The 19321-nt window shown below is 39.6% G+C and overlaps 1 protein-coding gene across 19 annotated transcripts in view; it reads right to left on the reverse strand.

Moving 5' to 3' along the window:
• Positions 1–19321, reverse strand: part of AKAP13 (A-kinase anchoring protein 13) — a 326473-nt gene that overhangs the window by 91493 nt on the left and 215659 nt on the right. For 18 of the 19 annotated variants that reach the window (XM_070495797.1, XM_070495782.1, XM_070495794.1 and 15 more), the window contains one exon: positions 878–953. In XM_070495797.1, coding sequence (XP_070351898.1) covers positions 878–953 — 76 coding nt within the window. Of the gene's footprint in view, positions 1–877; positions 954–18330; positions 19280–19321 lie in introns of those variants that run through there. The other variant, XM_014842534.3, reaches the window with a different exon arrangement.

Raw genomic sequence — 19321 nt, forward strand, 5'->3', positions numbered from 1 at the left:
GCCAGAATGCAAATTATACCGGGGTCCACACAGCAGCTGCAAGAATGGGCACAGGGACGGACAGTTACCCACCATGTCAGACAGCACCCCCCCCACCCCGAGGAAATGCAGCCATGCCTTAGAGATGGACGACAAGAGCCCACAGACATCAGGGAACACCCCTTACGTCACAGTGAATTAGTGGCTAAACCTGGGTAAAAAGCTGGGCCTCCTAACTAACCACAAGTCAGGTGCTGTGTCATTAACAAGCAAAATCTTGAGAGCATTTGACCCTCACCTGTTGTTACCAATACCTCACGGGGGCTTAAGGAAAGACTCAATTGCTGACAATACTTGCAAAGTTTATGGTTCTCAACTCAATCTTGGCTACACAGTAGACTAACCAAAGGAGCTTTTAAAGATTCTAAGGGCCCAGGCCACACCCCAGCCCAATTAAATCAGAATCTCTGGGGGTCAGACCCAGGCATCGGTATATTTTTAAAGCTCCTCAGGTAATTTCAACGTGCAGTCAAATGGAGAGGCACAGGTTTCATCCTTAATATATATTTATAGTTTTGCCAGATTAAGAAAGCTTTATCATATCTATATGCACAGCACACATGCCTTCACAGACGACTTAACAGATCATAAAGCCACACTGAAGACTACTAAAATGAAATTGAGGTAATTACATATATGTGGCTCATTTTCAATTGTGAGACAAAATGCCTCCAAACCCAAATCACACAGACACCCCTTCCTCTGATTTACTGCACAACACGCCAGGGAAGGAGATTTCCAGTCAAATGATCTGCTGTTAGAGTGGGACTGTGTCTCCAGGAAATGGACAGTTTGGGTCAGTTCTTCAAGCTGACTGGGAGCTGGGAAACCTGCTTACCCGGGCTCCGTGCAGAAGCCAAGAGAGACGCTGCATCAGGGCACGGCTCTATGGCACACCAGCTTTCTCGGTTTATCTGAAGGAAAAGAACACAGACTGCGTTTCAGACAGTGGAGTAATATGGGATGATTTTATGGCAGTTGCAAGTCTATCTACGGTATCAACACTCCTTTTTCTTTAATACTTGACTCCAAAGTGGGTAAAATTACGTCAAGAAAAAAACCTTTTCAGAATACAGTCAAGGCAATCTACACTGCCAACAAAAGTTGGGCATATGAAAGCAAAAGGAAAAAAGATAGACAAAGAGGAAGACCATGGTGCAGGCCAAAGATGAAATAAAAAAAAAGAAGTTAACAGATGAAATGGATCAAATATTAAAATACATATTTGATATCTTGGTTTGTAAGTTTAAAAAAATACAAAAATAACTCCTATTTATTCAAGAATTACTATATGCTGGGTATCAGGGTAAGAATTCTATGCATATTATCTCATTTAATTCCCACAATAGCTATAAGAAGTCTGCATTATCTCTACCCAGAGAATAACCAGCCTCAGAGGGGCTGCTAAGGTAATAAGTGTCAGGACTACCAATGGGATACAAGTCTATGTGATTCTAAAGCATCCTAAGAAGCAAATATATCTTCCTAAAATAAATTTTTAAAAAATTTAGCCTTTACAACTCGCAAGCATCTTAACATCATAACCTTCTACTTTCATTAAATTTAAAATAATATAATTTTTAAAATTACCATTAGAGATTTCAACAGTCCTCTCTGATACAATAAGTAGACACAAAATAAGTAAGGATACAGAAAACTTGAAAAACATTACTAACCAATTTGATCTAACCAACACATACAGCACACTTCACCCAACAACAGCAGAGCACACACTCTTTTCAAGAGCACACGGAACTGTGGCAGAAAAAACGTCTCGAATTTGAGATAAAAGTCATACTAAGTGTGCTCTTTTACCACAACAATACCAAATTAGAAACCAAAACCAAAAAGGTATCTGGAAAAACCCCACATATTAAAATTTTTTTAATTCTAAAAATATCAACGAATCAAAGAGGAAATCTTAAGGAAGCATTAGATATTAGTTAAATACCAGAGAATATTTTGAACTGAATAAAAACAAAAACTCCACATGTAAAGATTTGTGAGATACAGCTAAAACAGTGCTTAGAGCAAACTTTATAACATTAAGTACCTATATTAGAAAAGAAAGGTCTCAAATCAATGATCTAGACCTCCACCTTAAGAACTTAGAAAGAGAGCAATTAACCCAAAGCAAATAGGATAAAGAAAACAAAGAGCAGAAATCAATGAAATAAAAAAAACCCCAGAAAAACAATAATATCAATAAAACCAAAAGCTGGTTCCTTGAAAAGATCCATGATACCAATAAAACTCTAGCTAGACTGATCAAGAACAAAAGTTACAAATTACCAGTATCAGGAATTAAAGAAGGACATCTTTACAGATCCTGTGGACACTGAAAGCATAATAAAGGAATATTATGAACAATTTCATTGCAATAAATTCAACAAGGTAAATGAAATGGAAACACTGCATGAAAGACACAAACTACTAAAATTCACTCAAGAAGATACAGATAATCTGAACACCCTTATTCTATTAAAGACACTGAAGTCATAGTTTAAAATCTTCCTATAAGGAAAACTCCAGGCCTAAATGGCTTCAGTGGTGAACGCCATCAAACTTTTAAGGAAGAAATAATACCAATTCTACACAAACTCATAGAAAACTGAAGATGAGAGAATGATATCCAGTTCATTTTATGAGCCCAGCATTACCCTGACACCAAAACTAGAAAGAAGCATTATAAGAAAACTCTAAATCAATATCCCTCAGGAACATAAATGCAAAAATCCTGAACAAAATTTTAGGAAACTGAATCCATCAATATAAAAAAGGATAAACTTATTACCAAGTTCATCCCAGGAATGCAAGGGTGGTTTAACACTCGAAAAATCAACTTATGAGTAGACCACAAAACCTCACAAACTAATGATTATCAATAGACACAAAAAATAATCTGGCAAAATTCAACATCTATTCATGATAAAACTCACGGAACACTGGGAACAAAAAGGAAATTCTGAAATGATAAAAGGCATCTATGAAAAAAAAAAAGCCCTGCAGTTAACATCATACTTCACTCTGAGATCAAAAACAAGGCAAGAATGTCCACTTTGATCACTTTTATTCAACATTGTACAGGAGGTTACAGCTAATGCAGTAAAGCAGAAAAAGAAATAAAATGCGTACACTTTGAAAGGAAGAAGTAAAAGTCTCTTTATTCATAGATAGCATGATTGTCTATATAGAAAATCTGAAGAAATCTATAAAAAGCCTTCTAGAATTAGTTCAGCAAAGCTGCAGGATACAAAGTCAATATACAAAAAAACCACTACTAGTTCTATATGTTAGCAATGAACAATTAAAAATTTAAAACAAAAGTAATACCATTTACAACAGCATCAAGAAATACAAAATAATCAGGCATACATTTAAGAAAATATGAGCAAGACTTATACTCTAAAAACCACAAAACTGCTGAGAAGAATTAAAACAGGCTTAAGTAAATAGAGACAGCATGTTCATAGATGAGAAAACTCAATACTGTTAAGTTGTTAATTCTCCTCAACTGATCACTACTCGATTTCAAGACTTCCTATAAAAGCTACACTAATCAAGCCAGTGTGGTACTGATATAAAGACAGACACAGAGATGAATAGAATGAGCGAATCCACAACCAGACCTTCACACAAATGGCCTACTGATTTTCAATAAAAATGCCAAGGTATTCCAATGAGGAAAATAAAAGTCTTTTGAACAAATGATGATGCAATAACCAGATGTCCATATGTAAACAAACAAATAAATCTCTCCGAAATCTCAAACCTCATATCTTCTTTAAAAATGAACTCAAAATATATCTAAATGTTAAAGCTAAACTACAAAAATTCTAGAAGAAAACACAGGAGAATATTTTTTTATAAGCTTGGATGAGGCAAAGACTTCTTAGCACACATAAAAAAGCATGAAAAAATTGATAAACTCGACTTGCTCCTTAGAAGGCATTGCTAGAAAAATGGAGAGGCAAAAAACAGACTGGGAGAAAACATTTACAAAACATCTATCTGCTAAAGGACTGGTATCCAGAATATTAAAATATAAATAAACAACAACAAACTCTTACAGTGCCATAATAAGATAAACAACATGTTTCTTTAAATGGGCAAAAGACTTGAATAAACATTTCATCAAAGAAGATATATGAATGGCAAATAAGAAGAGGAAAAGATGCCCAACATCAGTAATCATCAAGAGAAAGTAAACTAAAACCACAAGGAGCTAACAGTCCACACCCATTAGAACGGCTAGAATTAAAGACTGATAATATCAAGAGTTGACAAAGATGTGGAGCAGGTGGAACACCAATACATTCCTGGGAGATACAGCAGTACAGCCACTTTAGAGAACAGCTGAGCAGTTTCCTATACTGTCAAACATACACTTACATACAACACAGCAATCCCACTGATGGGTATGTACTCAAGAAAAATCAAAACATATCTTCACACAAAGACTGTTATTGGAATTTCCACTGCAGCTTAATTCATGATAGCCCTGAACTGGAAACAGCCCAGATTGCCATTAACAGATAAATTAATAAACAAATTGTAGTATATTCACACCACGCAGAAGACTCACAATAAGAAGGAATGAACTACTGACAGAAACAACACAGGTGAATCTCAGCAGCATTAGGCTAAGTTAGAAGAAAAAAGCCAAACAAAAAAGACTACCTACTACATTGTCCATTTATATAATATTTTAGAAAAGGCAAAACTAGTACAAAAAAGCATATTAGCGATTAACAAGGAGTGGAGGAAGACGCTGACTGCAAGGGGCCAGGAGAGAACTCTGGAAGGATGGAAATATTCCCATCATGAGTGTGGCAGTGATTACACGATTTAAACATTGGTCAAAACTCATCCAATTGTGAACTTAAAATTGGTGAATTTTATTGTATGTAAATTATATATCAATAAAGATGAAAAATAATCCCCAAAATAGAAGTATAATCTATGTTTTAGTTTTCACTACTCCCAAACACCTTAATATTGTAATCCTCTAGTGTCATTAACACTGAAATACTTAGTGGTAGTTCTAATGATATAAGTAGGAGTATCTAAACAAATCAGCAAGTCATTGAATATTTGTAATGCTCAAAGACAATTTTATTTAATGACCTCTAGAATATAGTATGTACCTACCGGTAGATTTCTGATCACTTTGGTGAGAAGACGCTAAACTATACTGATGATAAAGATCAATAGTTTTATTGAATGTACTAAGAGGGATAAGGCAGAAAGCTTCTGAGATTTTGTCCAAATACAACTGTTTTTCAAAGAAATGCAAAGAATTAAACCGCTAGCAAATAAACATGCAAACCTGGAACCATATGGAACCAAACACCAAACCACTTGCTCCTTTTAGCTATTTCACCATTACAGAGACTGAGAGGAGGCAGGACCCAGGGGCCATCAATGTTTCAATTCCTGGTGTGTTATGAAACGACATCAAAAATTTGAAAGTGGTCCTGAATGAAAAAGAATCTTTAGCAGGTTCCCTAGGAATATGCAAAATATCCTCTTCAAAATGTAATTTGAGTGTGTGCAATAGGGAACTAACCTCAAATTCAGTAACTTTAACAAATCCTACCCATATCTTTCAAAGAACTGAAACAGTACATTTTCTTAAAAAAAAAAAAGTTCATTCACTGAAGAGAAGGATTTTTACTGTAAACCGCATCTCACTTGAAATGAGCCAAATTTCACCTACAGTGAATACAAGTTTTTCTGCTAACAGTAAAAGCAAGAGTCCAGAATTACTATTCTTCAACAGAAAACTGCATTTTGAAGTTGGAAGAGAAAAAAATTGTTTTCCTTTTTTTTCCTGAAATAGGAAGAGGCCGCATGAACACAGCAACAAATTTAAATAGTTAACAGAAATAAAAAAGCTTAGGAGATCCTTTAACAACAGTGAAGAATGTTGAACTGCTCTGAATTATCATGACCTGGCTCTTTCCTTCCATGACCTTCAAAACCTTTCCAGGCAACATTTTAGGAAACTTTGCTAAAATTCCATATTTTAGAATATTTCTCATCATCTGCTCAATACCACACATATTATTCTACGGCCAATGAGTAAACTGGACATCCTTTGCCTGCAATATGTAAGGGACTAACAGACTACATTTTTCACGTCATTTTTGGCATTTGTGTGTTAAAAAAAAGTGAGTTGCACATTTTGCAAAATAATATGTAATATAATATACAGTAATATTGAAAATAAAAAATTTATTTAAAATAGATATAAATACTTACTGAAAGAATGAAATTAAAATTAAATCAAATCTCTAACTGAATACATTGATTTCTGAATAACAGCAATGAGAACGTATCAGTGTTGGGAGACAATTCTCCATGGGTCTCTACTTCTTCTGCATGGCTTGCGAACAAAGGCACTGAGTATCCTTTTGCTCTGGACTATCTTTTCAAGAATGTCTGTATATCAAACAGCCTTGGAAGATAGAGATATTGTTTCCTTCTGAAGCAAAGGGCCGGTCTTCACCATCCAGTAAGACACAGATAACGTCTCAGTCGAAAGCAAAGGTCAGGCAGGCTTACTGCCCGTTATAAAAATTCAGATTTCCTAAGGCTGGGGTTTGTCAGCTGTGACACAGCATCCACCTGCACCCCTCCGTGCTGCCCCCGTGGGACTTGGGAAGCAAGAAAGACCAACAAGAAGCAGATGCTCATGGTGCTTTTTATAGTATTCAGTATTAAAACCTTTAAACACAGTGGCAGCCAAAAATCTCTTGATGTGATCACATCTATGTGGCAAAAAAATTGTGCTCTGATTCAATTTTTTATTGAGTGGTTATGCTCAAATGATCATAAAGAGACAACCAATACCCATTTTAATTTTTCTGTAGTTTCTCAAATTTTCTTTCATGATTACGTATTACTTCTTGTTTTTTAAAAATTTATTTAGAGATACTTTTCATTTTGTAATAACTTGAGGTTGACAGAAAAGTTACAAAGATAGTTTAGAGTTCTCACATACCCTGCCCTCATCAGTTTCCTCTATGTTAACATCTTACATAACCATGGTACATTCGTCAATACTAAAAACCAACTCTGGAACGTTACTATTAACTAAACTCCCGACTTTATTTAGATTTCATTAGTTTTTCCACTAATGTTCTTTTCTGTTCTAGGATCCAATCCAGGAGATATCACATTGCATTGTGTGTGTGTTGCATTTTAACATCTTTATTGAAATGTCACTCATACACTCTAAAACTCGCCCAATTAAATGTATAATTCAATGGTTTAGTATATTCACAGAGTTGTGTAACCATTGCCACTATCTAATTTTAGAACATTTTCATCACACCAGAAAGAAACTCTGTATCCATCAGTAGTCACACCCCGCCCCAACTGCTGCCTCCCAGCTCTAGGCAAACAGTAACTTATTTTCTGTCTCTATGGATTTGTCTACTCTGGACCTTTCATGTAAGTGGAATCATATATCATGTCGTCTTTTGTGACTGGCTTCTTTCATTTAGCAAAATGTGTTCAAGGTTCATCCATGTCACAGCATCTATCAATACATATTCATTCCTTTGCTGCCAAATAATATTCCGCTGTATGGATATACCCACATTTGATCGCTCGATTCTTCAGCTCATGGACATTTGGGTTGTTTTTACTTTCTGGCTATTAGGAATAACGTTGCTATGAATATTCATATACAAATTTTTGTGTGGACACGTGTTTTCATTTCTCTTGGATATGTACCTAGGAACAGAACTGCTGGGTTGTGTGATAGCTTTATGTTTAATGTTTCAAGGAACTGCCAGACTTTTCCAAAGTGGCTGCACCATTTGACACTCCCACCAGCAATGGATGAATGTTCTAATTTCTCCTATCCTGGCCAACACCTGTGATTATTTTTCTCTGTCTGTTTGACTGGAGCCATCCAAGTAGGTGTGAAGTGGTATCTCATGTGAGCATACGTATTTTTTAAAATGGAAAATATTTTCTAATCTGTGGGTTACTTTCTAGGAAAGGAAGATACTATGAAGACTAGATGCTCATCACCCTCATATTTGTTTTCTTCCTTATTTTAAAAAGATGTATTAAATACCTTCCGTGTATCAAAACATTGTGTCAAGTCTTAAAAGAAGTAGTAAAAGAACTTGTCCTCCAAGAACTCATAGTTTATGTGAGAGAGGCATGAAAAATGTTAAGTTAATAAGCCTTTCACAGCATCTCGCACACAGCAGACGCTGAAATGTGTGCTGATTTGGACAATGCGTGCTATAGTTAATAGAAATGGCAATGAGAGTGAACAGAACACTATAATGACTTACCATATTTTAAATGCTACATACATTTGGGGCCAGGTCACAAATGTTACATACAGAGACACTGGGCCAGACTAGCAACTAGCCTTTGCCACTTCCTATAAGGCATTGCACAATGCAGAGAGTGGGGAAGTCAGAGATAGCCATCCCCTCGTTGAAGCAGAATTCTGGGAGGTTCAAGTTTCACAGAAGTTAGGGACGCAGAGAGCTGGGAAGAGAAGCTAGGTCCCAGCACCAGCTATTGCAGAGAAGTCAAAACTGATTAAAAAAAATTTCTAAATTGGGTTACTGTGAAGTTTCTGGTTAACCTTGGAAAGAGCAGTTTAACGAGACAGATGAGATCAGAAATAAAACTGTAAAACATCTCATCATATTCCTAGACTCATGGTACTGTAAAGTTTGTAAAGTACTGTCACCTCGATTTGGCCTTTTTCCTGCCCCACAAGGAGGCATGCTGCCACTTGAGAGAGGGGACCGCACACTCAGCGGGGCTGGTTCAGGGGACAGTGTCTCTGTGTGTGAACTAGATCATACTGGTAACTTTATCTGCTCAAATGACAGTAAGCTTCTTGAGAGCAGAATCACGTTTTTATTCCACGGGTCTCCCCAGTGAATAAAGTCATGTGTCACTTAACGATGGGGATATACTCCAAGAAATGCGTTGTTAGCTGATTCTGTCATTGTGTGAACATGAGTGGACTTACACGAACCCAGACGGTATGGCCTCCGATGCACCTAGGCTGTATGGTACTAATCTTACGGGACCACGGTCGTACACATGGTCCATCACCGACTGAAGCACCATTATGAGGTGCACGACTATAGCAAGTGCGTGGTTCACGGTGGATGCCTAATGAATAATCTTTGAATTATTTTTCTCTCAGTGATTCTGTAGAAAACTGAAAGTTGGGAGAGCCTTTAGGATTATCACCCTGCCTCCCTTTACCAGATGCATTAAAAAAAACCCTGAGGCCAAAGGAGGTGAAGAAACTCGAAGAATACAATATTTAGAAATAGAGTGAGGACCCAGTTTTCCTCGCTTCCAGTCCAGTGTTCTTTCTTCATCCCCACGTGTCTCTTTTTGTTCTTTACTTTCTAAACAATTTTTAATCATAGTATTAAAATGACTAAGTCTGGTAAAGTGCATTTAACATCTCCAGGGAAGATTTGTTGGAAAATAAGAGTCACTGTTTAATTTAGACAAAAATATTTAGAAAATAAAGTATTATCAAAATGAAACTAAAACACGGAACTGTGGGTGCCTATTTTTGAAACATCAAAATGCCATAAGTGAAAGAAATCTTGTTTGTTTGTTTGTTTTTGGCTTCATCCATGTCTAGGAGCCTCTGTTTTCCATCACTGACAGTTAATTAACAATGGTGTTCTCAGAAGGCTCACTGTCTCTAAGTACACGAGAAATGTAAGCAAATCTGGCAATGATGCAGTTTAGTTTGAATTAGGCTTCATTTACAAACATTGAAAAGTAAAACCTTTATTGAAAAACAGTAAGATTTCAGGTAAATCAAGACTTCCTCACCAGGAAAGGATGGGGGTATCTAGCATAAAGAGGCTTCCAAAAGCTATCTTACTGTCAGCTATCCACTGAACCAACCTCACAGGTGGCCAGTCAACACTTAGAGAGTACCCACTTTAGGCAAGAAACAGTGTTAAGATACAGCAACAGAGAGAAAGATGAGTAAGTTATGATCTTGATTATAATCTGCACAGTATGTCCCACAGTTTAAAATATGAGGAGCCTTTTCTAATTTAAAATGTCATGGGTAACATCTGCCTCCACATCCCAGGATGACAGACGTATACAAGCATATGGGTCTATGGATCATCAGACTCAACGAGGTAACTCCGCAAACTGTAGACCACAGGCTGGGAAACGCTGATGAGTTTGTGAAATACAACAGGTACACAAGCACCTGAAATGCACAGAGGTAGGGAAGTCTCCAGTATAAAAGAAGATAATTTCTGGCTCAGAGATTTGAGAAAAGTTTAACAAAGGTGGTGGTACATGAGATAGGCCTTAAAAGGGGGCAGTACATTTGAGAGAGAGGCAGTAAGGCAGAGAATTCCAGCCATGTGAAAAAAGTATGAGCAAAGCAGTTAGGATGCGTCAGAGCTGGAGTTCACAGCCTTCCGTGGCACAGACTCCTTCAAGAAGCTGAGAGAAGCCATGGAACCCTTCCCAGAAACACTACCAGTCAGTGGTTCTGGAGCATATCTTTATAGTCCAGATTAGAGACCTTTTCCTTAGATATTTTTGAGGAGCACAGAAAGCCCAAAGGTATCCAGAAGAATAAACTCTGGAAAGAAGAATAATGGGAGATACGGCTACAGTGAATCTAGGCTTTATTCCCTACCAAGGGTCACACTCTGTCCCCCTACCGCCACAAGAATATAAGCAAGGGAGTGAGGAAGTCAGTATTACACTAGGAAAATAACTCTACAAGAATTGTAGAGATAAAATGGGAGAGTGGGGAGGAAGGAAGCATGGGCCCTCTAGGACACAAAGACCAGTTAGAAGGAGGCTGAACTGGTCTAGTCTAAAGGCAGCATGCCCCTGGACCAGAGAGATGTCCTCTGGAGCACAGAACCAGCAGATCAGGAAGCTAGTACAAAGGGCAGAATCCACAGAAATGAGAGAAGGTAGGGAGGGGTCAAAATCCATAATTTAACAGATACAGGAAATCCAGAGGCAAGAAGATGATGATGCATTTTTTGGACTATGTTGAGTTTGATGTGTTAAGATGTCTTCAAATGGCTAAACAAAGTTGTGGATCTTGAGAGCAAGGGTGGATGCTGGCTTCATTAGTTCTTGAGGTAACAGGTGAAAAGAGTGTACAAGAGAGCCAAGGCAGAATACACAAGGAGAAAAGACACTGAAGGCAGCATTCACATTAGGTAACACACATGCAGATGGCATAGCTTGGAAAGTTCATACTAGCTGGTTTCTTACAAACACAAATAGCACAAAGTGAGTGTGTATTAGGGAAATGCAAAGAAATCAACTCCACAATGAGATACTACCTCATACCCATTGGGATGGCTATTATCAAAACCAAAACCAAAAAAAAAAACAAAAAAAAAAACCCAAACAAATAACAAGTGTTGGTGAGGATGTAGAGAAATTGGAACCTTTGTGCATTGCTAGTGGGAATATAAAATGGTGCAGCCACTGTGGAAAACAATATGGTGGTTCCCTCCAAAATGAAACAGAGTTATCATATGATCCAGCAATTCCACTTCTGGGTATATACCCAAAAGAACTGAAAGCAGGGACTCGAACAGATATTTCTGCACCAATGTTCACAGCAGCATTACTCACAATATATGAAAGGTGGAAACAACACCAATGTCCACTGACAGATGAATGGATAAACAAAATGTGGTCTATATATACAATGGAATATTATTCAGCCTTAAAAAGGAAGGAAATTCTGACACACGCTACCACATGAATGAACCCTGAAGATGTTATGCTAAGTGAAATAAACCGGTCACAAAAGGACAAATATTGTATGATTCCACTTATCTAAGGTACCTACAGTAGTCAAATTCATAGAGACCAACAGAATGGTGGCTGTGAAGGACTAGGAAAAGGACAAAAGAGGGACTTACTGTTCAATGAGTATGGAGTTTGGGCAAAGATGAAAATCTTCTGGACATGGATGGTGGTGACAGTTGCACAACAGTGTGAATGCATTTAATGCCACTGAACTGTACGCCTAAATGTGGTGAATTTTATGTTATGTATATTTCCCACAGTAAAAAAAAAAAAGAGTGTGCAGCAGTTAGAGATAAGCAAGCTTGTTTAGAGAAAAGCAGAAAAGCAGTCAGGCAGCCCACACAGAGGCAGAGCTGTAATCTGGGCCAGATGGTACCACTCATGGTCAACGTCGTTCACCAGAGGACAGACTCCACATGTAGTGAGGACGGAAACAATGTCGAAACATGTATCAGCATTTCCAACCACATCCTGTATATAGTGACAACACCAATCATACCATATTCACATGTGAAAAACACCGTACTTACTACATAAGTAAGCTGCTTAAGAGATGTAAATTGGATTACAAAACATCTCCCCCTTTCTGCCTTGTATCAGAATCACTGATGTAACAGGTAAATTGGCCCTAGTCTTGCTTCCACAGCAGCTCCACTGTTTGTTTCCCACTCATACAATGAGACAACTTAAGGCCACACTACGTGGCTCCATTTGAAACATTTTCAGAGTGCTGCTTATAGGCCAGATACAATGCCAGGCCCTGAACACAGACATGGTAACACATCTGTTCTCGTATTAGTCTCTGTTCCTAAAGGTGACCTCTACAACTGAGGTTTTTCTATCAACAGATCTGTACTATCAACACTCTTAGCCAGCTCTGAGATGAGGTTTGACAAAAGATCCTGATTGACAGCAGAATGAGGAGATGGAAGAGGAAGAAACACCACGGTTGAGACTGCTAATAATTTGAGTTTTAAGAGAAAAAGATAACTACGAGCCCCTCTATTCAGATTTCCCCCTATGGAATCTTTGAGCTATTAGCAAAATACAGGACTGGTAACTGACTGAACGGGTAGGAGAGGGAACAGCTCAAGATGATTCAGAAATTTTGTTCAGCAGGTAGCTGGAAGAGAGGAAACACAGATTTTGCCATTAAATATCCATGTCTTTCGGAGGAATAAGTTACCAAAACCCACTTTTTGGCTCTCATCACAGTTATGATTCTTTAGCCAAAAAAACAAACTTAGTCTTTTTTTCATGGTTTCTCCATGACAACCAGCTCACAGACACTACAGGTATCTGACACTCAAAGTTCTGGTGAGTTACAGTGCACACGGAACAGGGGATAACAAAAGTTACTTCAGGAGAAACGTCAGACCCATCCAGGTAGTTTTTCATTCCTGCCCAGAGGCCTGGGACCTTGTGTTAATCTAAACCGCACCCACGCTGTGTTCCCATCAGTCTGAAAATAGAGTTGTACATATTTTCTGTGGAGAGGGAACTGCCTTTTGTTTCTGGCAGTGTTTCTGCAACTGTTTATATCTGAACATCCTAATAATACAGTTCATGGTTACACCCAGCCTTCCCAGCCATTGCCCATATTTACTTCCTCTGCAACTGTCTCAAGAGATCCAGCCAGAGTTGCAAAGCTGAAGAAAAGGAAGCAAAAACCCACTATCCGGACATGGAAGCCAACACTTGAGTCAAAATCCTTTCAGGGAATCAGACTGCAGATGTGCAAATATCTTCAATCCTCAGCCTTCTTCTGTCTTTCACTTGATGCAATGTGGAAGTGTCTTAGAGCAAGCAAACTTCTAAAGAACGTGCATTTCTCTGGAAAATGACACTAGACTGAAACTACTCCTTTGACTTTAGTTAGTGAGGTCACGTGGCCTGCCCAAACATCACGGACAGCGAAGGGGGTGTTCTCCTCTTTAAATCTTTTTATTCAATGCACATAAAACATGAACGCGAATCTTTTAACCATTCATCTGACACTCTGAATTACTAGCTACAAAGTGTGCGCTCAATAAATCATCAGTAACAGGAAGAATCATGTTTTATTAGCAGACAATATTTTTCCAAGAGCCCAAAGCTATAAAATTAGTAAAACAGAAATAGCCTCTGGACTACAGTTTAAATCAGCAGTTAATCCTAGATTCTGACCCCTTTCTTTTTCGGCATGCGAGTTTTGCAGTAAGCTTCCGACACTTGGTATCCTCTTGGGTTAACAGTGGTCTCAGGAAAGCTCATCCTGAATTAGCTACTGAATTGCGTTTGGTGGAAAGCTCCTATCATTCACCAGATTGTGAGGCCACTACTAGATTTTTGAAGGATGCTAAGAAAAAGGTCAGGTTGATACCAAAGGGCCTCTGCCAACAATTAAAATTCTTCCATTTCCCATTCTGAGCATGTGATTCAGAGTTACAATCCACTTACTATAAGAGCCAGAAGTCATTCATGCATCAACAGGGGGTAACCAAGGGAATATCATATAGTGAAGAAGAGGAATGTGTGTGTGTGTGTACTGGGTTAGGGGATCGAGGGGTGAGTGGCCAAGGGATATTATGCCTTACTATTTAGAAAAAAATTCAGAAAGGAGGTAAGATTTCAGGATGCTGGGGGTTGATGACAGGAAGCAAGAGCTATCTGAGGATACAAACTAATGTATCCAGCCTTAGGGAAATCTTAAGAGAAGGCCCTCGATGCAGAAGAGCTACCATGAAACTAACTACACAGAACTCACCACGACAACAGATCAGAATGCAGAATAAGCCAAAGAAAGTATGGGTACACAACACAGGATGAGAATTCTGAAGCTAATCCACAGTAAATTATTAGGATGCCAATGGGAGGGACTGGGGTTATAAATGCGGAATACCAAAGCAACAGCTCTCAACCTAAATTTTGTGGTTAGTCATACTTCATTTCTGTGTTCTTATATCAACCTGATCAATACATTAAATACAGTTTACATAACATGATGCTTATGAATCCGTACTTACACCCCTTAAAAGATTAATTCATTCAACTGACAAACTTATTGAGCATTTATTATGAATTAGACACACTGTTTTGAGTACTCGGATACAGAGGATAGATGAAAAAATTAGGAACTCTCTAAAAGCAAATGTCCACAGATAAAAGCGGAATGAGGACTACACATGATCACTTGAGAGCTGAAGTGGCATACGCACTCAATATAATTATCTTTTTCAAACACTGATTAAAAGCCTTAAAACTCAAAATGGAAGATAATCAGAGAACACTTCTGAATGATTAAAAAAAAATAGGGGAAAATCTGCTAGAAATTGTGTGACAAAGTGAATTTATATGAGATCATGCACCTGTCCTGAGTGTTAGAGAAGAAACTGGGAATGAAGCGATTGATAGAACTTCCAAGACCTTTTCCAACATGAAAAGTCTAAGATAGAAAAAAACTCCACATACGTATATATGAAGAAAAACTGACATACATCTTCATGGAATGAAAGGAACTGGGTGACTCAAGGAGGAGGTCCAGGATAGCAAGAAAAAGCATGAACTTTGAATACCATCTGATCTGGGCTTGCATCCTCTTACCTACACATGAGCTGTGAGACCTTTGGAAAATTACTAACAATCCGAATCTGTTTTTCCACATGCAAAATGAGACAAATACTGGGAATGTAAAAATTAAATGCCTGTATCTCATATCCATCCAATTCTTCCCACTTCAGACCACAAAACCAGTTTATCATGCCTGGACTACCACAATGGCAGCCTAACTGATGCCCACACTGCCAGAAGGATCTTTTAAAAACGCAAATTGAGAAGCAATGAAGCCAACAAAAGCAAACTCCCCCGTGGCTGTCCAGGCCTTGCTCTGCTGGGACCCAAGGCCCACAACGGCCTTCTTCTCAGGCTGCTCCCCGCTTGCTCATGATGCTCCCGTCACAGCGGCCCTGTCAGTTCTTTCCTACCTCCGAGCCTCTGTGTTTGCTGTTCATTCTTTCTAGAACTCCTTTCCTTGGTACAGCTGGCATCTTTTTATTCTCTGGAGATCAGTTTCAAATGTCAGCACCTCAGAAAGATGTTCTATCTAAAATAGGTCTTCCCATTATTTCCTATACAGCACGCTGCTTATTTCTGTCAAATCGCTTAAAATAATTCATACTTTTTTGTTTCCCTTTTTATTATCTATCTTTAAGCAATATGAGGATTTTAAAGATTTTATTTTTTTTCTTTTTTCTCCCCAAAGCCCCCCGGCACACAGCTGTATATTTTATTTTCAGCTGTGGGTCCTTCTAGCTGTGGTATGTGGGACGCTGCCTCAGCATGGCCTGATGAGCGGTGCCATGTCCGCACCCAGGACCTGAACCGGTGAACCCTGGGCCGCCGCAGCGGAGCGCGTGAACTCAGCCACTCGGCCACGGAGCTGGCCCCAGCAATGTGAGGATTTTAAAGAACTGTGTACCCACCGGACTTAGCACCATGCCTGGCATGAAGGGGTCACTAAGACTGTTTTAATGTATAGCTCTCAATGATGTTACCTTCGTCTCTATCTCCAAAGCAAAATAATTAACACCAAACTTTCCCATGTCCTTTCAAACTGGAAATGGGGTGTTTTTAGGACTCCTAGTGTTCACTGATTTCTAAAAAATGCCTATTTTCTGAGAAGTGAAGTTTTCTCTACTGAAAATCTTTCATTATGTAGTAGGCAGTATGGTACAAAAAAGAATTCAAACACAGGTTCATCTAATTATAACTAATTATATCCTTGATTAGCTGTGGCCTTGTGAAAAAGATCACGTCCTTTTCCCCCAAGTCCTTCCCTCTCCCTCCCGGGGCTCAAGCTCGCCTCACCTTAAGCTCTTCCCAGGAAAATGGGAGGAAACAGCTGCTGCCTGACAATTCAGTCTCACGTGGAGTAACGTATGTGGAAACGTTTTGTTAAAACGGTAAAATAGCATCCACGAGGCCCATAAGCCTGTGCCGATCTAGCTCTGCTCGTGAGGGCCTCCACCCCTAGAGCGAAGAGTCCTACACGCCCTAGCATTATTTTAAATGTACGATATTCCTTGGGATACCTGGCTGAGATTCTTCCGTCGTCCCTCCCTCTTCTCCTTCTTTCTTTTTCCCCCAAGACAGGTAAAATCACACAGTCAAGCACATAATGGTGCTGAAAACCAGGCTGTCCTAAATACATCATACGAGGACAAGTTTAAAACATCACTGTGCCTTCATAGAGGAAATCCAATTTCAGAGAAACAAAAATGAATAATATCTTGGAATGAGTCCAAAATGCCAAGTTGCCAGTTGCCCTCAGCCTGGGCCTGGCAAGTCAGACCACCACCTCATGGCGATTGCGGGGGGACGACAACACCACTCCACCATAAATCACAACTCCTCTGCCTAGCCCTGGCCAACATGGTATTTCACTGACTTCTGCGTTTAGCCTTCTGAGCCCATTTCTTGGCCTCGATGGACCAATAAAAAAAATTAGGGAGTCTCAAGTAATAAACCAAATTGATAAATCAATAAAACAGCTCCACTATTTCCTTGACCAGGGCAATACATTACCACTCTGCCCAGACTCCTCTGGCTCCACACCCCCACACGTTCAGGTACCGAGGTTCTTTTGGCATCTGTGAAGCACTTGGTCGGCTTCCAACTTCCCCTGCCTCTGCCAAAAAACTGCTAAACTTCCAAAAAGTGTTCCTTGAGTTGTCCAACATTCCCAGACTCCCATCTTACGGCTGGAGGCGTTCTGACTAATTTTAGATTCAAGGATGCCTTCTGTGAGCAAGTAGCCATGCAGACTCTCCGCCCCATCCTGCTTAGACACCCAGCATCACTAATGCCAGAAAACAAACGAATACAGCTGTCGACAGAGGCAGGGGCTAGACCCGAAAAGCAGTGAAACCAAGGCAAAAGGGCCACTTCACTGCCTGAATAAACAGGTTGACAGGAGACCCTTCCAAAGTAAAGCAATGTCCATCTTTCCCCTAGAGTTACGAGTGAGAGTGAGAGACAGCAGAAACAACAGATAGAAAAGACCAGACAAAAGACAGAGACCAAGCGGCAGAGGCAGAAGGAGAGAGACAAAGATACTCAGAGCGGGGCTTGAAGGGGGAGGCCGGGGATGACAGAGATAGAGGGACAGACAGATTTCTCAGGAAAGAGCACTCTGAAGGTGAATTTCTCCCTCTACGATTTTCAAGAATATGAGGTTCTCCTGAGCACGGCAATCCAAAAGCAAGTAAAATGACATTTAAACTGTAAGTGCCTCAAATGCTGATTCTCAAGCCCCCATTGTCTCCGGTTAGATATTCCTTTAAGAACATTAAAATCACCAGCCGGACCGGCCACTCCCCACTGTTCACACATACTTCTCGTTCTCAAGTGGCCACGGACCCAGTTACTGCATTCAGAGAGAAACGAGCCTGAGAGCTCTGGGATGTACGAAGCGTGGCCCCTTACCTTCAGCAACACCACGTCCACCGTCCTGTCCACCTTGGAGATGTCACATAGGCTGTAGCGCCTCTTGTGCCGTTCGTACATTTTGTCCAAACGCAGAAGACGGGAGACAAAATGCAGGAGACGTACCACTGTTCACTCGGGGGAGCTGTGTGCTCCGGCAAGTCCAGAGTTCTAAATTTCTCACAGCGAGCTGGAGGAGATCCGTGCCTGCCTGACTCCTCTGTACGTAAAACCCTCCAAGGGTCAAAAGAGGAATTAAAAAGAAACCAAGCAGATTCCAATTCCTCGAACTGAGAACTTTCTGGCAACGTCTGAGCACTGGGATGATGAGTCTATAATTCATAATACAACAATAAATGCCTCCTGATGCTATACTTTACACAAATCTTGACTGAAAGAGAAGCACACTTCATTTCCATCACTGGCAATCACTCGAGTAGAAAAATGAAGAATTAACTGGCTAAGCATAATAGCCGAGGCACGTGGGGAAAAAACCCAAAACAGCCAATAAAATTCCAATATGTATTTTGCCAGTTAAAGAGAAAGAGAAAAAAGGGGTGAAAACTCTTTCAAAGGAATGATATGAAAAAACTGTCTCATTAAATTCTGTTCTTGCTTTAAAAAACATAAAGGAAAATCAATTTTTCCTTTATAGAAAAAAGAGATGAAGCTTGGAGATTCTGTTCAAAGTAGAGTCTTTAGAGCCAGGCTCTTGCTCACCAGGCAGGAGGCTTGGTTCTGATTCCAGTTGAAAATATCTAATGACAGCAGAGTCCAAATGAGGAAAAAAAAGACCACTCCTCCTGCTCTGCTCCCTCCCTCCCTGCCTGGGCGCTGGCCCTTCCCTACCCCAGCCCCCTCCACCCTCTCCCTCACTCTCCAGAACGTCACTACTTGCCCTTTCAGCTCCGCACCAGCGGCCTTGGAGGTTTGAAAACCTAATTGCAGTGGTGGGAACATGATTCATCCACAGACGAAGAAGAGACAAACA

This window comes from Equus asinus, chromosome 2, assembly GCF_041296235.1.
Source record: "Equus asinus isolate D_3611 breed Donkey chromosome 2, EquAss-T2T_v2, whole genome shotgun sequence".
NCBI lineage: Eukaryota > Metazoa > Chordata > Mammalia > Perissodactyla > Equidae > Equus > Equus asinus.